Raw genomic sequence first — 20,228 nt, forward strand, 5'->3', positions numbered from 1 at the left:
ACACATGCTGCTCCCAGAACACTCCACACACTTTACACTAGGTTGGATTCCTGCCCTAGTGTTTTGCACTAAGTATCTGCATCACATGTGGCAGCCTTCTGAGCCTTACTGGTGTCTACTTCTCCTCATTCCTTCTCCTTATACAGCTTTCCAAAATCAAATAGTAAGTTTTCATGCTAGGCCCACTCTCTCTCTTGTTTGGAATGCTAGCAGAAGCCTCCACTGATATATTCTGGTACACAAAATATAAGAATAATCCCTTTCTATCACTGATTTTAAAATCTATAGCTTAAATCAGCTAGCACCAAAAATGATTGGGAAAATGACTGCAAGTTATTCTGTCCACAGCTGAGAAGCAAAATTCATGTACACAGCAGCAAATCAAATATGAAGCCTGCAGGAAGTCTCTGCATCTTACATGAAAGGCAGGTATTAGGAAAACAATGTTTCATCCAAGGCTTTTAAGAATACTTATAGGGGCAAAGTATTTCCAGGACAACTGCTATGTAAAGACAAACATCTGAAATTCATTGACAGCCTTATTTACACATATGTAATCTCAATCTATAAACAGATTGAAAAGCCAAAAATCATGAAAATAAATTCTAAACAGTTGCCACTTCAAATTACAGATTTTACTCTCCTTTGCTTTGTTTGTCAATTACATCTATACAAAGTGAGTCCAATGCAATGACATTACATTATGCCACATTTGCACATGCAGAAAAACATATCTACAAAACCAGTAGAGAGTTATATTTATCTCCATTCAAAAAAGTGTTTTAAATAATGTGAAAGCTGTAGGTGTTAGTTCCCTCGCTTGGATAATAACAGAAACTATACCTTTGGGAGAAGCTGGATTGCTTGGAGTATTCTCTGTCTGTGTCCAGAGTTAAGTATTCCTATTTCCAAGAGATCCTGGTCCTCCATTACATTGCTTCCCTAAAAATGGAAAAAAAAGGTAGAATAAAAATGAAAAAATAGGAGATGCCTTCAATAGCCTGAAACAAGCCCTTCTGTTCCGTTTAAAAGAGAACATTTTGCTTAACTTATAGTATCTGACAAGAATTATAAATTACTAATGATTGCATTCATTTTCATGATGACAAAATATGGTGGAAGGCGCTTGAACTCACAGACAATTACTATACTGCTAGCAGCACTGCCAGTGGAGAAATTGTAGCTCTCACTCAAGCCAAATACCAGATGTGAACCTTCTTTCATTTGATTGAAACCAAGGACATGACTAGAGAAATATTCAGAAACTTCATTTTTTTCATTCCCCTCCTACCTCACCCAGCTATATATGATGTTCATTTTCTCCAGACTTAGCACAGAATAAAATGAGCAGAGTGGATGAGGATAAAATTATTTAGTTCCTTGCTAGTAAAATGGTGAAGATACCAAAGAGGGGGAGTGGTATCAACAAACCCCATACAGTCCTCACCCCCCTAAATTTAACTGTACCAGTGCGGTCCTAACTTTACCCATCATTGCTCTTATCTCCCTGATTGCGGGCAGGTCAAATAACTCCTAACATGCAAGCAGCTGAAAAAGACCATCTGTTCAAACAATGCACAAAATAAGTGCCCACAGAAGTCCATAAAATAAGACTCCACAATTCAAGCTTCTATTCTTAGGAGTTGCTACCACTAGGAGAGGACCTATAGCTCCACAAACAGGATAATACAACTCCTAAGTTTAAGGAGTCTGACACCATCTAGGTAGATAGTAAGTTCAGCATTTGAAGGTTAAGGTACTTGATTAGCTGACAGCGACTACTGGGAATCACAGGAGGCACAACAGTAGCTCAGAAAGGGAATTGCAGCCAGGGATCAAATCATGATGGTTCAAAGTAGGCTGGCAATCTTGTATTGCTTTTTTAGACTACCTCATTTCAGACAAAAACTCTTTTTTTTTTTTTTATTTTTAAAAAGCTTCTATTACAGTTGTGAAAAAATCCTGCAAAAATCCAATGACCTGTCTGAACTCTTACCCCTGTTGGAGTCTCATAACACTAATTTGCTAGAAGCAAGAATTCTTATTATTTGTACTAATTTAACATCATCATGAAATAGGCTTTACATGAGCAAATCCATGAAAAACTTCATCTCCACCTTTCCATTTGGCTTGCTGCTTCTGACTCAGTAGAGCTCTTAAGCAGCAGCAAAATGAAAAGCTAATAGGTCCATAACAGAACATACTTAAATACTTTGCTGAATCAGGTCTTAATAATGAATACGAATTCTTTCTGAATATCAAATCTCCTGTCCCACAGCAACATAGCTTTCTTTCAAAAGCACACTGGCATATGCAATACTTCACCCTGTTCAGCTGCTAAATCTTCTTTTCAGATGGACTGATTAGTTTACAGACGTACTCTTGAGGACTCTCAAGCGCTATTCTGCAGAGTATCCTGCAAAATCTAGGGGAGGTCTTTTTTAAGGCAATCATGGAAACTTTGCAAAGCTATTACATTTAAAATTATATTTCACAGTAAGTGGTATGATTTAAGACTACAAGTCTGCAAATCATACCCTGAAAGAATTTGTGTGCAGCATTCAGAACAGGGGCAGGCAAAGACCTGCTCTAAAGGGAGAAGCTGTGCAATCATGCCGGTTTAAGTAAATCACATGGTGTAAGAGTGCATGCAGCACAGGCTGTGCAAACAGTGATAGTGATGAGGGGGGGTTAGTACCCCCTTCATCTCCCTGGTAAACACATACAAAATATAATTTCCCCTTTCTTCCTTTCTCCTTTAATAACCTAAATGAGGCTGTAAACCTAGAGGAAGAACCGTGGAAAAAAACCCTGCATTTTGGGCTGGATTCTTCAGCTGCTGGAAATAGCTACCATAAATTGATACAAGCAAACTGAGCCAACTGAGGCTCCAGTCCAAAACAAAGACTATACATTTTCGTTCATTTTATTAAATGCAGCTATATTGTTTAGAGCTATTGCTTTCACTTCATTTCACTGTTTTTCAGATTTCACCTTTCATCACTGCATGATGTTTACACACAATGACGGTAGACTCATCACTGAGCTACTACACACTGTTTACTGGTGTCAGTAACCTTGGCATCCAGCTTCAAATATTGCAATGTTTAAAACCCAATTCATTAACACTTAGGCACAGGAAAAATCCTGTCTATTTACACAAAGTTGCTGCATAGCAGAGACAGCATTATTTTATTAATTCTTTCCTATTGTTTTTTCCTTATATATTAGTTCATATATTTTGTTTCTTTGCAGTTGGTATTATATATTTTTGAAAGTATGTTAAGGTTACAAAATCAAACATTTAAAGCTCAGGAAAGCCTGGAATTCTTGTTGCCTCCTTCTCCCCTGTCTGAGGAGGCAACAACCTGGTCTTTCAGTGTGCTCAGGTTTTGGAGCTTTTCCTGTGTGTTAACATCAGTGTCAACAGTAGCAGACACTCATCCCTCCTGTAAAACAGACTTCATCATTGTCTCCTGCCATGGAGCTAAACCAGCTCTTCATCTTTCCACAAGACCAAACCAGGAAACTTTAGATACTCGGTATATACTCACTATTGCTTAACGTAGCGGAGTAAACAGATAGTAGTAGAAAGCTGCTGTTTGCTTTGCAGACATGCCTCTGAAGAGAAATAGTCCCCCTTATTCCTGTCTCCCTGGTGTTTGCTCCCATTCTCCCCTTAATCCCAGTCCCTGATTCTTTTTTTACCTGATTCCTCTTCTTGCGCTCCTCCAGTCTCCTTCCATAGGTTCCTATGATGTTGAGAGTGAGGAAAACCTCACTTCCTTCTGCAGCAGATCAGAGACAAGAGGAGAAATTCTCTCCTTGCTCTTAGCTGCCATGCACACATTTTTTATAAGCTGGGCCAAATTTAACCTCAATTAACTTTACAGAGATGACATGGTAAATGTAATTAAAATGAATATTAATGCAAGAATGTCTTTTCACATTATTTCAGTCTTAAAAATAGCTGAGCTATGTTAGCTGAAACATTCACCAAAAAGAAATTATTCTACTAGACACCTAGAGAATGTGAGTCCAAAGATTTAACTTTGATATGCTTATATACAGAACTGGGTCTTGTAACAGGAAATATGGGACAGCAATCTCTACTGGGGTTATTATGCTTTTATTATATAATAAAAACATAAAAGGCTTTGTGATATTGTAGTTTCTTAAGTCTATAGGAAAACTTAGTTGGAAGGAAAATTTACTTCTCGGAATTAAAGCAATAATAATATATCAAAATTGCTTCTACTAGGACAGATTCAGATCTCATTCACTTCACCTTACACTGCTGAAGTTCCTGTCTTGTTAATGCATAAGAGATAGTATTACTTATGAATTAGAAAGATTCTGGTTCTGAAGTTCCAGTTAGGAAAGAGTGTAGCTGCCCCCACCGGGAAGCCAATCTCCTGAGTAAGAAGGCAGGAGTTTCACAGAACAGTTGGGCTCAAGAAGGAAGGAAAAATGACTGCATGTGGGAGACTGGAGGCATATGAAAAACAACACGATTTAAAAAACCCAGAAATTTTGCCAAAATCTGAGATAGTTCCTATAAATAAGTTCAGAACAAAATACATAATGCTACACTACAAGATAAAGATTTTACTGTCATTTATTTGGGTTGTTCCACACAAAATCACCTCTGGCACTCTCTACCTGAAGTTAATATAGCTTTTTGCAAAACTGCTGGGTTAGATCTTTATACCAGATTCCAAATGTATGTAAGTACAGATAAATGTATACAGAATCTTTAGAAAACAATTTAATCTGGAATATGTCAGATTTATAGCAAAAAAATTACTCTCTCTATTAAAAACCTCCTAATTGCAATACATTAAACAACTCAAAGAAACCTCTAAAATCCAATCAAAGCAAAAGATTCATAAACTTGTAGACAACTTCATTTACTATCAAAAGAGAACAACTTTCAAGATTCTTAAGAAAAAAAAAAGACTAATACGCATTCTACATCCTGCAGGAACAAAAGCACTTTGAATATTTGTCTCTGAAGGTAATAAAATATGGGGATTAGAAGAATGTATTAGGATGGCAGGCATGACTATGTTTCTCATTGCACCCCTTTTGTACCTATGTTTTTAATCTTCATATATTTTCTGTGCGTGAGACCTATGGTGAAAAATTCCAATGTCTGATTCTGTCATCTAAATAAAATAAAAATGGTACAGAAGCTTTAAAACAGCTGGAAGATATATCACTAGACTTATCTGAAAACTCAACCACTGAAGTTGGAAGAGAGAGGGTGTGGGGAACAAACCACCTGCATATGCTTTTTGGTCTTATTCTTGCTCTTCATCTTGGCTAATAGATTGAAAGCCTGATAAAGGCTGGAGAGATGTTTCATAGATTTTCATTGCAATCAAAGTTCTGGAAAAAAACCTCAATGGGGAGGTAAATGCATATGAATTACTTTATGTAAACTGAGTAAAAGCTGGCTGGAAAAAAAAAAGAAAAAAATTAATTTTGCATTTGAAGCTTTTTTCTCTCTTACAAAAGAAAAGATTGTTATGTAAGAAATAGAAGATTTAGGAGAGTTCTGGCTATAGGCTCGCAACTAACCCAGCTTTTTCTATGCTCAACTATGTCAGCTAGAGAATGAAAAGTAGTGAATCTGGTGTCTAAGAGCTGCTACCCACCAGCTGAGCTGAATTCACTGGCTGAGCAGCCATTATTGAGATAAAGTTCAACTGGAGATGCCAAGTGCTACTGAAAGCGGCAACAACTTCTGGTAACCATTTTACGCTTTTGGTGTATTGGAAATTGGTTTGCCCAAGAGCAGAGTTGGTGTGGGTAAGGGAAGGATGACTTCTGAGGTATATACAGTATATATATACTGGTGGTTGCATCAGTCTTGTTGCTTGGGGAGCACTATACACTCTCCTTTGCCCTCTCCCAGCCACCCAGGTAGTAATCTGCTGCACCATCAACATTTTGTATTTGCACTGAATCTTATCCTGGCTGACTGAGACCTGAGACTGCAGGAGCACAGCTGGGGGGATCTGGATGGAGTTGGGGCAACAGGCCTCATACTTGGGTTTTCAGGGTTGCTGGAAATATGACTTGGCGCAGAAAGGAAAAAAAGAGAATTTGGGAGGTAGTACAGTTAGCTGAGGTATCTGAGAGTACCATCATTCCTGCCTCAGATAAGAGAGGTGGGAGCAGGGCGGGGACAGATGGGAATGTTCTGCCATTATTTATGCTTGGAGACTGAAGTCAGAGATGATAGAAAACAGACAAACAGCATCAAAGAGCTCTATTGTTCTTTATCCCTTCCACCCCAAATGCATAACTGGGAAGGAAGGGAGCAGGCATCTGGTACCAATGGGAACAAGGACACATTGAATAACCAGGACTTTTCTTTTTTGTTGTCTAAATCATATGCCAGAAGGTTTATAAATTTTCATCACAACATAGCTTTTCCACAAGGTAAAAGAGTTTATTTCTTAGAGACTTGCAAGAAATGACTAGAGAAATGTAGTTTTCAATAATGAAAACTGCTTCTTGTTAGTGCAAAAAATTAAGACAATGTGTCACGTATTTCATTTCCAAACAAGAACTGGCAAACGACCAGAATTTAGCAAGCTTCAGTATGAGTGAAAAGGTTGCTTCTCATTAGTACTGCCACTGTTAACATGAAAACAAGATCTGTAAGAATGACTATTGAGTGAAGCGCTTAACTTGTACTTTGAGGTCAGAAAGATGTATCATATTCCTGGAGATAGCGCAGAAATTGTTATTTCACCTACAAACCTGACAAGACTATGTTAGAAAAATCCCCTGCAGAAGCACGAAATTTTGCCTTTGGGAAAAGAGATTGATTATAAAATACGTTAGGAAGAAAGGACCGAGCATGTTGCAAAATAATTATTTGATAATGTTCTTCCAAAATTATTTTGCTTTTAAACTACTGATACTGATAATCATTCTCAATCCTCACCTTGCTCTCTTGTCAGTCTTTACATTTATGACTTTCTTAGCAATTAAAAACCCCACAAAACCAAAGAGAAAACTGAAAGGAAGTTTTCCATATTACTGTCATTTTGTCAGGAAGTAATAATAAACTACTATTGAAATGTTAACTAAAAAAAGGCCATTTCACTCATAGATAAGAGTGACGTGATAGCAGTTCAGAGCCCTAATTTACAAACTATGCATAAAGATAGAAGGTCATGTAAGTAGGCTCCGTTTAAAAAGGAGTCCCAACAGACCCCTAGTCCCACTCTACCTATGTTTTAAAGACCTCTCTCTGGTTTACTTTCAGCTCTTCCAGAAGTGAACCTGAAGTAACCGGTGCCATCAAAAGCTTTTCAAATACTGATATTCAAATGAACATATAGTCACAGACCTTTCACACAACAGTAATCGTTAATTAAAGTATAGTGATAATTAAACAATACTGATAGCTGGGACAAGGATCCTTGTAGGAAGAATTTCTGCTATTTTTATCCCCTCTTCCTTGTAGCACTGATTCATTACAACCAACACAACTGTCACATGCAAATTAGCTGCACAGATAAGGTGGCAATTGAAAAAAATTACCTCTGATGTCGCACTTGGCCCACTTAATTACTAACGCTGTTGACCCAACTCTGTCTGCCTATTTAGTCATAACAATTCAATAAAATAATTATTAATACTTACCTAAATTACATCTTAATGTCTTGAATGTATATTGTGAAGATAATTTCACTTCATCTGAGTAATGAAAATTCCAGACAGTCTATATTGTACCATTATTCAGATTACTTGAGATAAATGCTAGTTAGCTTAGATGCTAAATTTCTCAAAGGACCCACTTTAAAATCAATATTACTGTGAGCTAATTAACAGACTTATAAATTCTCAGAAAAATATTCCTTTCTCCAATAAGTGTGTAAGTCTGGGGAGTGCAGGAAGGGGTAAACATGATATTTTCAGACAACAAAAATGCTGAATACCTGCTCTGCACATAACATGGAGTTCTGTTTAACCTTGGAGCTAACACTGGTGTTTTTGTAATAAATGTAAAAACTCTGTTTACATCCCAGAATATCTCACAGCAGTATTTCCTTCCTCACATTGTTATCAACCTTCATCATGTTTAAAATGTGAGCCACCCAAATCAGCCCAGAGAGTACAAAACAAAGTCAAAGACTTCAACTATAAAATTCTGGGCAGGATCCATGTCTTAAAAATAGGTTATTCACAGAAAGGGCCTGTGAAATAGCAGCAAGGAAAACACACGCTCAAGAAAATACTTAAGCCTTCACACACGCCCTAAAGTTACAACTGAGGTCTTGGAAGCACTTGTTCATCTCCTGCCTGCAGGTGAATCCCACTCACACTGGCAGCTTTACCTTTGGGATGCCTGGTGTTCAAGCTCTCCGTTCTGAGCAGACAGAGCAGCTTGGAAACCACATCAGACCTTCAAGTGAGTCTAGAAAGTAGGTCCTCCTCTTAGATGCCATCAGAGCTTGATCTGGTAGGAAGTCTCAGAGCATGCCCAAGGCAGAAACACAGGAGCACAGCATAAATTGGCAGCTGCTCTTTCTTACAAACGTGACAGAAGGAGGAAGAATTGCTTTATCTTTCTCATAGCACAGCCCAGCCATTAGAGGATTCATGCAGAAGGCGGGAGATCAGATTCACGTGTCTTTCTCAAACTCAAATTTCCTAAAACAAGAGGGAGCTATGCAACAACTGATAGGAAAGGGCATTCTGGGATTGAGGAGGAATCGTTCACTGGTCCTGCTGAAAGTAAATTGCTGTGAAGTTTAGTCAGTAAGTCAGACAGGAATATTATCCTTTAGATCAGTGACAGCTGGCTGTGGTAAGTCAATCTTCTTGTGCTGTTGCTAGAAATGTTTCTGGTTTACATTGAGTGACTGCCAAATATAAAAAGCAGAGAAAAAGCTAAAATTTCAGGATTTTCTATTTCTTTCAACCAAGTATCCTAACTTCTGAGCAACAGACTCATGCTTCTGGTGCATATTGTAATTTGAAAGAAAACAGTAAGCCAGCTGTCCTCATCCAAAGGGATGACTTGGATGTCAAGGTCCAGGGAACAGCACGGGAAATCCAGCCTCCAAATGGTGTCTAATGCAGGGCTGCAAAGGGAGGCAAAACTTTCAGGTATAACTCCTGCTTTGGAGTACCCTACTGGCTTCCTCTGCCGAGCATTGCAAACGCCTTTCATAAGTGCCTTTCTCCTCCTGTTAAGTTATGCAGGATCTTGTGTGCCTAATTCAATTGTAGGGATCCTGCTGCCAGAGAGAGGAACTGTAAAGTCAAGCGTGGTGATGCTTATCATTGCTGCAGCTAACTGCATTTTCAATAGGGCTTGGAGGTCTCACCTGGCTGTTTGGAGTCCACTTTGTGTGCTGCAAAACGAAGGCACTGCCTTTCAGGTGCCCAAACCATTTTCAGGATCTAGCTGCTAGTAATTGGAGGCTGTTAGGTCAACTGAACTTGCTGTTTTGTTTAATATTATTTTAATAAATATAATAAAATATGAAGCAGCTCCAAAAAATGAGAACTACTGGAAAATGAATGGTGTTTTCTATGTGTCACTGATTCACTATGTTTAAATGCGTTTCACGTTCCACCATGCTGCTTTTGACCTGTAGTGGTGAAGCAAGGGTAAAAGGTAAGAGAGCTTGTAAGCTAATAAGGAACTGGAATATACTAACTTTCTCTAGGTGAAAACTAAAAGGGTGTGGGGAAAATACAGTCAGGCTTGCCTGCTAAATACAGTCATTATGTTAAGACCCATTTTAATGTGTTCCTACAGATTTTGTTTGCTAAGGCAGGCACAACGAATAGCAAGACTGAATAAGGTATTGTCATCTCCCCCTGCACACAGATGAGATTTCTGTTACATGTGATTTTTCTTATACAAACTGTTGTGATTTATTTCCATGGTATGTACAGAGATATTACTAGCCAGGTCCCTGAAGCCCAAGAGGTAAGTGGAGATGGCCTCCATTTTCTTCAAACCCTTTCTAAAAATATAAGAACATTTGATTAAGGGTTGACAATTTTCTTTTCTTCCTTTGCTTGTTCTTGTAATTCATTTCGCATGGGAAGTGGGCTGTGTTTTTCTTATCCCTTCCAATTCAGCAGCCGGGCGGCTGGCTTTGCAGGCCCACTCCCGTCACCATGGCAACCAGCAGATTGCTGTGATGTGATCCCATGTGCTTTATGTCACTACACAGTGCTATTGTTCTCTGGTAATGATTTGGGAGATGCATTTCCCTATTCTCATAAAGGAGGATTAATTATCATGCCACTGGATGGTCATCCCACGTGTCACGTGTGGACTACAGCATCATATTAGGATGCGTTTTGCTTCACATGAAGTGACTTCAGGAACGACTGGTTTGCACCGTGAAGCCTATGTTCAGCACCAAGCAGACACTGCTCCTCAGAAACATGCTAGAGAATCTGAATCGAGGCTTAGTACTCAAGAACCATCAATATGACCATACTAGGTGAGATCAAAGGTCTCTCTAACTCATTGGTTCAGTGTCTCTGCTAGTGGCCAAAAGTGCCCAGAAAAGCAAAATATATATAAATAATTTGTCTTATATAATTTTTTCGGTCTTTGGGCTAATTTAAAGTTAAGCATATGGGCATTTAGCTACACTAGAGACTGAGTGCTGGATATATAGCAGGCAGAAGACCTGATTTTGCTAAATACAAATCCACCATAGATTTCAACAGATACATAAGGCTCAGCTGTTCTTTAGCATTTGGAAGAAGTTGATTTACCATCCCTTTTCTAGATTGCAGCAAATCATCCCTGCACTGCAAAGGTTGTTTCTTTTTATGTGTTACAAAGATGGCAGAAGGCCTGGACTAGCCTTCTTACAAATTAACTTTGAGATTATATATTCCAAAAGAATCAAAATAAGAGCAGTCCCTTCAAAACTGTGCTATGATGACAGGCCCAAACTTGTGGAGTGCATGGAAGAAAGGATACCTAGAATCACAGAATGGTTTGGGTCAGAAGAGATCTTCAAAGATCCCCTAGTCCATCCCCCTGCCATAGGCAGAGACACCTTTCCTGTTGCTCAAAACCCCATCCAACCGGACCTTGAACACTTCCAGGGATGGGGCACCCACAGCTTCTCTGGGCAACCTGTTCCAGTGTACCACCACCCTCATTGTAAAAAAAGTTCTTCCTTATGTCCAATCTGAATCTACCCTCTTTCAGTTTAAAACCATCGTCCCTTGTCCCCTACAGGCCTTGGTAAAAAGTCTCTCTCCGTCTTTCCTATAAGCCCCCTTTACATACTGGAAGGCTGCAATAAGGTCTCCCTGCAGCCTTCTCTTCTCCAGGTTGAACAACCTCAGCTCTCTCAGCCTTTCCTTATAGAGAGGTGTTTCATCCCTCTGATCATTTTTGTGGCTCTCCTCTGGATCCGCTCTAACAGGTCCATGTTATCCTTGTGCTGGGGACCCCAGAGCTGGATGCAGTACTCCAGGTGGGGTCTCACCAGAGCAGAATAAAGGGGGAGAATCACCTCCCTTGACCTGCTGACCAGGCTTCTTTTTATGCAGCCCAGGATAGGATTGGCTTTCTGGGCTGCAAGCACATGTTGCCAGCTCGTATCCAGTTTTTCACCCATCAGTATCCCCAAGTCCTTCTCTGCAGGGCTGCTCTTAATCAATTCATCCCCCAGTCTGTACTGATATTGGGGATTGCCCCAACCCAGGTGCAGGAACTTGACTTGGCCTTGTTGAACTGCATGTGATTCACACGGGCCCACTTCTCAAACCTGTCAAGGCCCCTGGATGGCATCCCTTCTATGCATAAGGGGGATATTTCACTCTCTGTCCTTTACTGATCCCTCAAACATTTGAACAAGGTATACTGGACAATGAGTCCAAAGAATGAGGAAAAGACATTCCATTTATGCTAAGTTTATCTAAAAATTAAAGGTTCCATTTTGGAAAACAACTGGATAGCCACTGATAAGTAAGAAGTGCACTTTGGAGTGATTCACTGATCACTGCATTTCTTAATATTTCTTTGTCAACCCATGACATTTTTTATTTTTAATATTAAACAGTAGCATTTCATGTAGCATGGTCTAGCTATGTCACCAGTAATACAGCAACTATCACTCAGAACCTATAAAAAAAAACTGTGTAGCTATTGACTGGATCCCGTATAAAGTATTAATTACCACAGGCATCAAAAGTTTGCCCACAATTTTTAAGTATCTTGCCATTGAACAATAACATTTATAATTCTGAAATGTAAAAATAAACAAACACATTCAATACTTAAACAAACAAATGCAAAATCAGATTTCTCGCTCTGTGAGCCAGATAGTAAGCTATCTACTTTCTTTTCCCTTCCTCCTTTTGTATCTGTTTTTCTTCCCTGTGCAACTTATTCCCAATCCACATATTGTACTCAGATATAGTTCAAATACTGCAACCGACCTTTCTGTTCACATTCTCTGCTTTATTTAAACATTTCTCACTCTTTTGCAAATATTCTTGTATCGTTTATCTCGGCTACAACACAAAAGCAGTAATTAGTGTGACTACCATAGTTCTGTGTTTTCTACCCATAACTGAGTAGTTAGAAGTTACAAATACTCACACAACATGACATTTTTACACCAATCCATAAATTACTTGTATATATAATGTCATGCATAATATTTTATTACCAGTGAATATAAGATAAAAATCCATGCATGTGAAAAAGTCTGTTCGCAGAAATTGAACTATGTAACTTGTCTCCAGCCAAAGCAAGTACTAGCTGTGAAGCTTAAAGGCACATAATGGTCTCATACAGACATTCCTAGCATCTTGATATAGCCCTTTGAACTATTCTTCCTGCCTAGCAAATAGTATTTGGTTTCAAGAATCTTGTATGTAAAGGTAAACTTGTTATTTATCTGAGGGGCTGATTATTCTTCCCATAGACATGCTGCATTTTCTTAAAAATCTGAGTTAACATGTTCAAAATTAATGAGGACAACTTGATATATTCTTAGGGTAGTATTACCTGTATGCAGACTGATTCAGTCCCAAAACAGTGTGGAAGCACTCTGCAATGTTGCTACACAGCTGATTTTCCAAGTACGTGTGTTGGGTTGTCTACTGTCAGAGGCCGGCAATCTGACACGAGTATTTCATTTCCCTCAGTCATAGGAAACCTTCATGCAAGTCAGTCCACCTTGTATGGCACCCTCCTTCCTGATGCTACTGTGATGAGTGTTTCCACCAATCCATTTCCTATACAAGGATACTGCATTCAACAACTAATATTTAGGGAGTCTTTGGGACCTCCCCCATCCAAATTTAAGCAGTTCTTTTACTGATGCTTTGAAGATTTCTTTGTGGGCAAGCTTTTTCTAACTTTTCTTTGCGATAAAGAAATGCTCCTAATGGTCCTGATGAATACTTGTGAGTCTCGCTGCCCCCTTCTGCCTCTAATATCAGGTCCAAACCAGACCAGCGCTACCAACAAACTGGATATTAAAACTGTGTGCTCCTGATCTAGTGACACAAGATTGCGGGAGACTGTAACTTCACTTGATATAATTTCTGTATTTCAGTACACCTTCTTAAAAGGAAAAGTTACTGCAATGAATAAAACAGACAAAATAAGAGCTGCTGATCCCCACTACACATTAAAGGAACGTTGCAAAGTTACAAAGCTGCAAAACACCAGAATGAAGACTGTTCAACACTGGCTTACCACCCTTCACACCAGGATACATATTCTACATGGCATCATACACACAGTATAATTATATTTATGAATAATCCATGAATTCAGTGCAGGGGGTTGGATGGTACTTATGAAATAAGATAGCTGATATTTCTTTTTTTAGCCTTTATCATTCTCTGTGTGGGTCCATGTCTTATATATAGTTTTCCATTGAAGACCTCACCAGTAAGAATGACTCACTTTCTTCAGACTTTTTTTAGACATTCATTGAAATAATATTAGACAGCTCCAAAACAGGAATTAATGTATTTTATAAGACTCCTTCAAGGCAAGGTGGCATTTTTATACCCGTTATATAGATGAATAATTAAAGTAGGACTAATTAGGGCCAGAATTAAAAAAAAATAAAATCTATTAGTTCTCAGTGCCTAAATGCAGGGATTGTTTTCTTCCATTTCAATGAGTACTTAGTATCTATCTACACGTGTATTCAAAGGACAACTGTAGTCAAATGCAGTTTTAGCTGTGAGCACTCACACTTCAGCAAGTCCAAATTCTGCTCCTTCTCTTGCACATGTATATCAAAGGGTTTTCAGTGCAAAAGTTTTATCAGAAAAGCTTGTCACAATTTGTAGCTAGCTGTCCAGGTAAATCAGAAGCCTAAGACACCTTGGGAAATGGAAAAATCTGAATAATATGGTACTACAAAGCATGCTGGAGAGCATGGCCAGCTTTCTGCAAGGAGTCAGCTTAAGCCCAGCCAAGCAAACTAGGTCTCACTCAGCACCAGCTCTGTTGGGCCAGAGCTGTCTCTCAAAGAGTGACAAAAACATCTCTTTGAAAACCATCCAGTTAAATGCCCCTCTGCTTTTATTCAGGACTCCCTAAAATGTTTTAAGTCAGTAAAAGAACTTAGATGTGAAGCAGATATCCTTCATCCCCCTCTTTGTTTTGTTTTATTCCCCTTCCTTTCTTCCTCTTCTTCCTCCCTCCCTCCCTCCCTCCCTCCCTCCCTCCCTCCCCCCCCCCCTCCGTCCCTCCCTCCCTCCCTCCCTCCCTCCTTCCTTCCTTTTTTCCTTCCTTCCTTTTTTCCTTTCCTTCCTTCCTTCTTTCTTTCCTTCCTTCCTTCCCTCCTTCCTTCTTTCCTTTGATTTGGAGACAAAAAAGACACACAGTAATTTCTACTGAGGAAAGAGGAAATGCAGAGAAGGAGGAGACAGGGAGCACAACAAGAGTCCAGCCTGCAGGGATAATGTGGCAGGGAGAGAGCTCAGAAACATAAATGCACTTTGGGGGAGAGGGTTGGACACAGAAAATCTCAGAAATAAAGAGAAATGAAGAGTGGTACCCGGGTAGCTCCAGGACAGGTAAGAGGAATGCTAAGAAACAGTTTCTGCCATGAATTTGGCTTATAGAAGCAATAAAATGCATGACTTCAAGATTAAAGTAATGAAATTGCATATAGCTAGCTCATACACAGAAAATGTTCCCAATTCATTTTGTTTGGGGCATAAAAATATTAATAAGTATTAAATACTTGTTTTGTTTTCTTGCACTATTTTTAGCTTGAGTCCAATCATTGCCACTGAATTTATACAGAACTCAACTGAAGGTACTCAGTGAGATTCCTCAGGCTATCTGGTTACCTCTGGCTCCCTCCTGAGAAACTGTGCTTTCCAACTGCAGGTACTTAGAAACCTTTACTGTGAAAGGACAGACACAAGCAGATAATTGTCCACAAGATAGCTCTTATTATACAGATATTTCTGTCCCAGGATCCTCTCTTGATTTCATATATGTGGGCCAGGAATATTACGTAATTTCCTAGCCAGATAATTAAGGGAATAGAGAAGCGTCTTCCCCAAACTCATAATCCAAATCAAAGACTGACCTCAGGAAAGACCCTTAGATATATTGTCCTATGCATTCTCCACAGACCAGGCTTCTTCTGCATGTGCTAGCAAGTGTTTTCTTTATCCTCTCTTCTCCTCAGTCTCCATTTCTTATTGTTCAAGAAGGAAGAAAATCAGCATGCACTTTAAATAAATACATATATGAAGCAAGATGCTATTACATACATAGCAGAATTAAGAGACAGAGAGAAATCAAACCATACAATCAGGAACTGCAAAATTTGCTGACAAAAAGCCTGATATTACAGGGAGCCAAAGATTTGTCTGTATCTGGGTTCTTTGGCACAATATTCCACTCTTGCTGCATAAAGTTATTTTTCTGGGCAGAAAGTGAGGACCTACTATTTCTACAGGCAGTAAAACAAGTACTTAAAAAATCAGAACGTCAGGAAATAAAAAGTTCATGGACAGAATAGACACATTTCCAAATTCCAAGAGAGATGGAAAATGAAATAAAATAACTTGCATTGTCAATTTATAATTCCTTTCTGGCAACAAGAAGGATGCCTAGGGAGTTCAGAGAAGCTAACAGAACTATAATATTCATACTATATTTAAAAATGGATCAAGGCTAAAAACCAACTCAGTATTGTGCAATCTTTTATCCTAATGCAGCACAGCAGCTAAGAACTATTATTTCTTTATAAATGCCATCTTAACTTCAAGAAGTGGGCTTTCTATGTGATTAAAAGGGGAGCTGTTTGGAGAGAACATACCTGAAGCAGTAAAAAAGCTGTTAAATAGTGTGGCTACTGAAGAATAGAAGCTATCAATCATTTCAGAGATTTTAAGAGCTGTAACCAGCTGCACATGTATTTGTTTTTAGCATGAGCTGTAAGGTTCCAGTGAATAAGATGCAGATTTTCCCCCCCTCTTCCTAACTGCAAAGGGGGATTGTGCACAGAGGGCCACTCTTTACCAATTCATGGCTGCTAACTAGGCAGTCAGAGAAAATACTGTTTGGGATTTATATCAGAAAAGTCATTTGATAGGTGTTTATCCAGCATACTTTTATTCTTGGTATTCCAGTTTTTAATATTTAAACTGACTGTTAGCACTTGTATGCACAGTAACCTTATCCCTCAACATCTGCCACCTGGGCAAATACTTTGGCTTTTATATTTCAAAACTTCCATCTAGATCTGGTCTTTGGATCAAAAACTTTCAACATAAATCTAGAGCAGGTATGGTATAACTTGCAAATTTAACCCATTGTTTTTCCCATCAGTAATGCTATTAAATCATTCAGTTTCCAATAATTCAATAAAATACTGCATAAAGATAATACTAATAAGCACCTGAAACATGAGATTTCGGTTAAGTCATGGGTTGTATGTACAAGTGTATATGCCATCAGTTTAATCAGTACCAGCCAGCCTAAAACAAATACAGTGTATTGTTGCATGGAGATTTTATCCCATATGCACAGTAATTGGAGCTTAATGAGGGACAGCAAAAGATACAGAACATAATACGTTCCATAGTGAATAAAATGTTTGAAATGTTTAATGTAGTGTTTTAAAGTCTACAGAAGTAAATTATTTGGGGGGTAAAGTAGCATTTGTATTACTTGTTTTCCTGAAAATAGATTTCAGTCAGGAGTGGACGAAGACGAGAGATCAGGTGTGAATTTCATTGTGTGACCTTGTATTTATGATGAATAAAAGCTTGTTGTTGATTCAATCAATTATGCTTATGTAGAATAAAATCATAGTTAAGACAAGGCAGTTTGCTTTGTCTGCACTGGGCCTTTACCTTACTTTCAGCAGTTGAAGGATATATCTTTTTTCCCATTGAAAGTCAAGAACATCAAACTTTCTTTTAACTGAACCTGTGCTTAGACCCATATAAACCACTTGGGCAAAGTTTTTGGAGGTGACCTCTCATGCACAGTGTTCAGCATCTGAAAAATCATGAAAAAAAGTGTTTCTAACTGAATATATTCATTTTTAATTGTCTAAAGTTATCATCTGAAGTGTTATCCTTTTATCTTTTCTAACTCTTTATAACCCAGTTTCTAAAACGCAAACGCAAAGGAGAAGCGTGTTTGGATGTATAAGTACTTTAGAATGATAACACAATTCTAATGTTCCAGATGAACAATACTACACAAGTGTAAATCACTGCTGAATGAGAAGAGAAGGCAGTTTGGGAGTCTAATCATTGTTTTAAATAACCATTGGGCTAAGGTCGTAAAATCATTAAGCAATGCAACATTAGAAAAATAAAAACAAGTTTTGTTTTTAACTGCTCATTCTTTGAAATGTGTGCTTGTGCATACTCAAATCTCAGTACACTGAATGAGGAAGGAATTTTGAGGGAAAAAAATAGTAGAGAAACCTGTGATTGAAGACTTATCATAAGACATATGAATGAGAGGGATAAACTGAGGTTGCAGAGGTACTGTAACTCTCCAGTTCTTTATTTCTGAGCACGTGGAATTTTTCACCTTGGTGAAAATTCACCTTACCTTTTTGCGCAATATGTGTATGTCTGTGTGCACGTGTGAGTGTGTGCATAGGCAGAACAGAGAGCACATTGTGAAGGGCAGGCAGAATGGACAGCATGTTGATAAAGGCTTCATGGGTTTCATTGCTTTTGTCATTAAAAAGGTTAAAACTGATGGGGTGTTGGTGTCATTAAAAATATGTGGGCACAGAATATGGGAGAAAGAAACATTTTCACCAATGTGTGGGAAAACAGGATATCCCTAAACTGAAGGAGAGAAAGTTTAGGTGCCCAGGAAATTTAGAAGTGGTCAGGAAAACTCTATACCAGGAATGGGTCGCTAGCATGGCAATTCTGGTACATCATATTCCAGAACAGCTTTTAAAAGGTAGCTGTAGTTTTACTAACAAAATTAAGCTTGTCTCCTTTGTCGAAATTTTAATTGTTGATGGAAGGAAAGGTTCTCATCTACGTGATGAGAGGCACAATGTGTTATACAATGCATCTGTTTCTTTACTGGTTTCCCTTAAACATTTTGTTAATCTCCTGACTGCACAGTTACTTCATTTGGCTTTATTCTCTTCCCATTACATTCCATTGCGACATTCTGTTCACTTCCTCATTTTCTCCCCACCAGACTTGGTACTGATGACAGTAACTCTGTGTTGCTAATAACATCACCATCCATTTCCTTCTTGAATAAGGCATTAGTTGTATGGTGAAAGGTTGATGACAAAGAGGTCAGGAGTCTGGAAATCTATACTGAGGGTGAATCCTGTCATCTGAAATACGTATTGGTACTATATTCGTATTTTATTTGTCCTCTAATAATTCATTCATTCTCCAGGAGTTCTCAAAGATGATTGCTAAAGGATCTAGTATTTCCTCTTCAGTTTCTTAAGACTCTTCATCAAACATCACCTAACCTAGATGATTTGGATATTTTAATTAACCAAGTACTCTTTTATCTGCTTGCAGTATGATTGCTCTTTCTCTCCCTCGCTCTCTAATATCTCAGTGGTCTTCATTAACACTGTATTTCACTAATTCTCGTACTTTGTTCTTTATGCTAAAACTAAAATGACTCTTATCTGACTTATAGCAGTGGTCACAACTTTCTTAATATTCCTTTTAGCTATAGCATATTGATAAAACCTTTTCTGAATGTATTCTACTCACAGTTAATGAAATGTTATTTTCTCTCCTCATGTTTTCCTTGTTGCATTTTCGTTATTTACCTATTCTTTCATGATGTATTCTCTCTTTTCTTTATTTTAAATTGTTTCAATTTTATTCATCTGCATTAACACTTGTTCATGTAACTACCTGAGCTTTTGTTACATCACCCAGTCTTCCTTCATAAAGGATAACATGTCCAAGAATCTTATGCTTATTTCCAGTTATGTTAGTACCCATTAATCTTTACCTGATAACTCCTTCAGAATCCCACAATGTAATTATCTGTAATCAAGCTCCTCTGTACTGCTGTGTCCTTCAAACATCTTTAACTCAGTCAAGGAAGTCTGTAATTGCTTGAGATTAATTTACCTATTGGTCCAGATTCCATTTAATTGTTTCTTGTTAGACAATATTGTTCTAAACCAGTAATATACACAACTGTATATTGTGTTTGTTTTAAGGTTCCTTTTATTGTTTTTTGGTTTTAGTTTTTTTTTTTAAATTTATTTTATTAAGAAGTATTCCCATATGAAATAACTAAGAATAAACTGTAACTTTCATCATATACAGGCCACTGGTTTTAAGTCTACTATTGCCTTCCATTGCAAAGCTTTCCATTATTTACCTACAATGTAAATACAATTATAAACTGATTGTCACTGAAGAGTAAAAACTCTTAATCTTTCCACCTCTCTTAACCTTTAAACTGTTACTTTTAATGACCCTTACATATTATCATGTTTTCCGTATCTTTCATAAGTTAAGTAGAATAGCATTATACACATCATTCTATACACAAACATTTCTAATTCTTGAAGATTTAGCATTGTCCTTTTTGGTAACAAAAGCAGCTGGAAGGTTTTGACCTTAAATAAATACATAGCAGGAACATTGTATCGGCATTACGTCTCTTATTTTATCAGTTATTAAAATGTCATGCTTTATTATATCATTATTAGAATTTTCACCTGCTTTATCAACCTAACTTT

The 20,228-nt window shown here is 38.0% G+C and overlaps 1 protein-coding gene across 5 annotated transcripts in view; it reads right to left on the reverse strand.

Annotated features, from left to right (window-relative positions):
* The window catches only part of ANKS1B (ankyrin repeat and sterile alpha motif domain containing 1B), a 441,565-nt gene that overhangs the window by 172,004 nt on the left and 249,333 nt on the right, over positions 1-20,228 (reverse strand). For all 5 annotated transcript variants that reach the window (XM_087765654.1, XM_087765653.1, XM_087765652.1 and 2 more), the window contains one exon: positions 844-942. In XM_087765654.1, coding sequence (XP_087621780.1) covers positions 844-942 — 99 coding nt within the window. The remainder of the gene's footprint in view (positions 1-843; positions 943-20,228) is intronic.

This window comes from Nipponia nippon, unplaced genomic scaffold, assembly GCF_047370975.1.
Source record: "Nipponia nippon isolate SJK-2023a ecotype South Korea unplaced genomic scaffold, ASM4737097v1 scaffold_3, whole genome shotgun sequence".
Lineage (NCBI taxonomy): Eukaryota > Metazoa > Chordata > Aves > Pelecaniformes > Threskiornithidae > Nipponia > Nipponia nippon.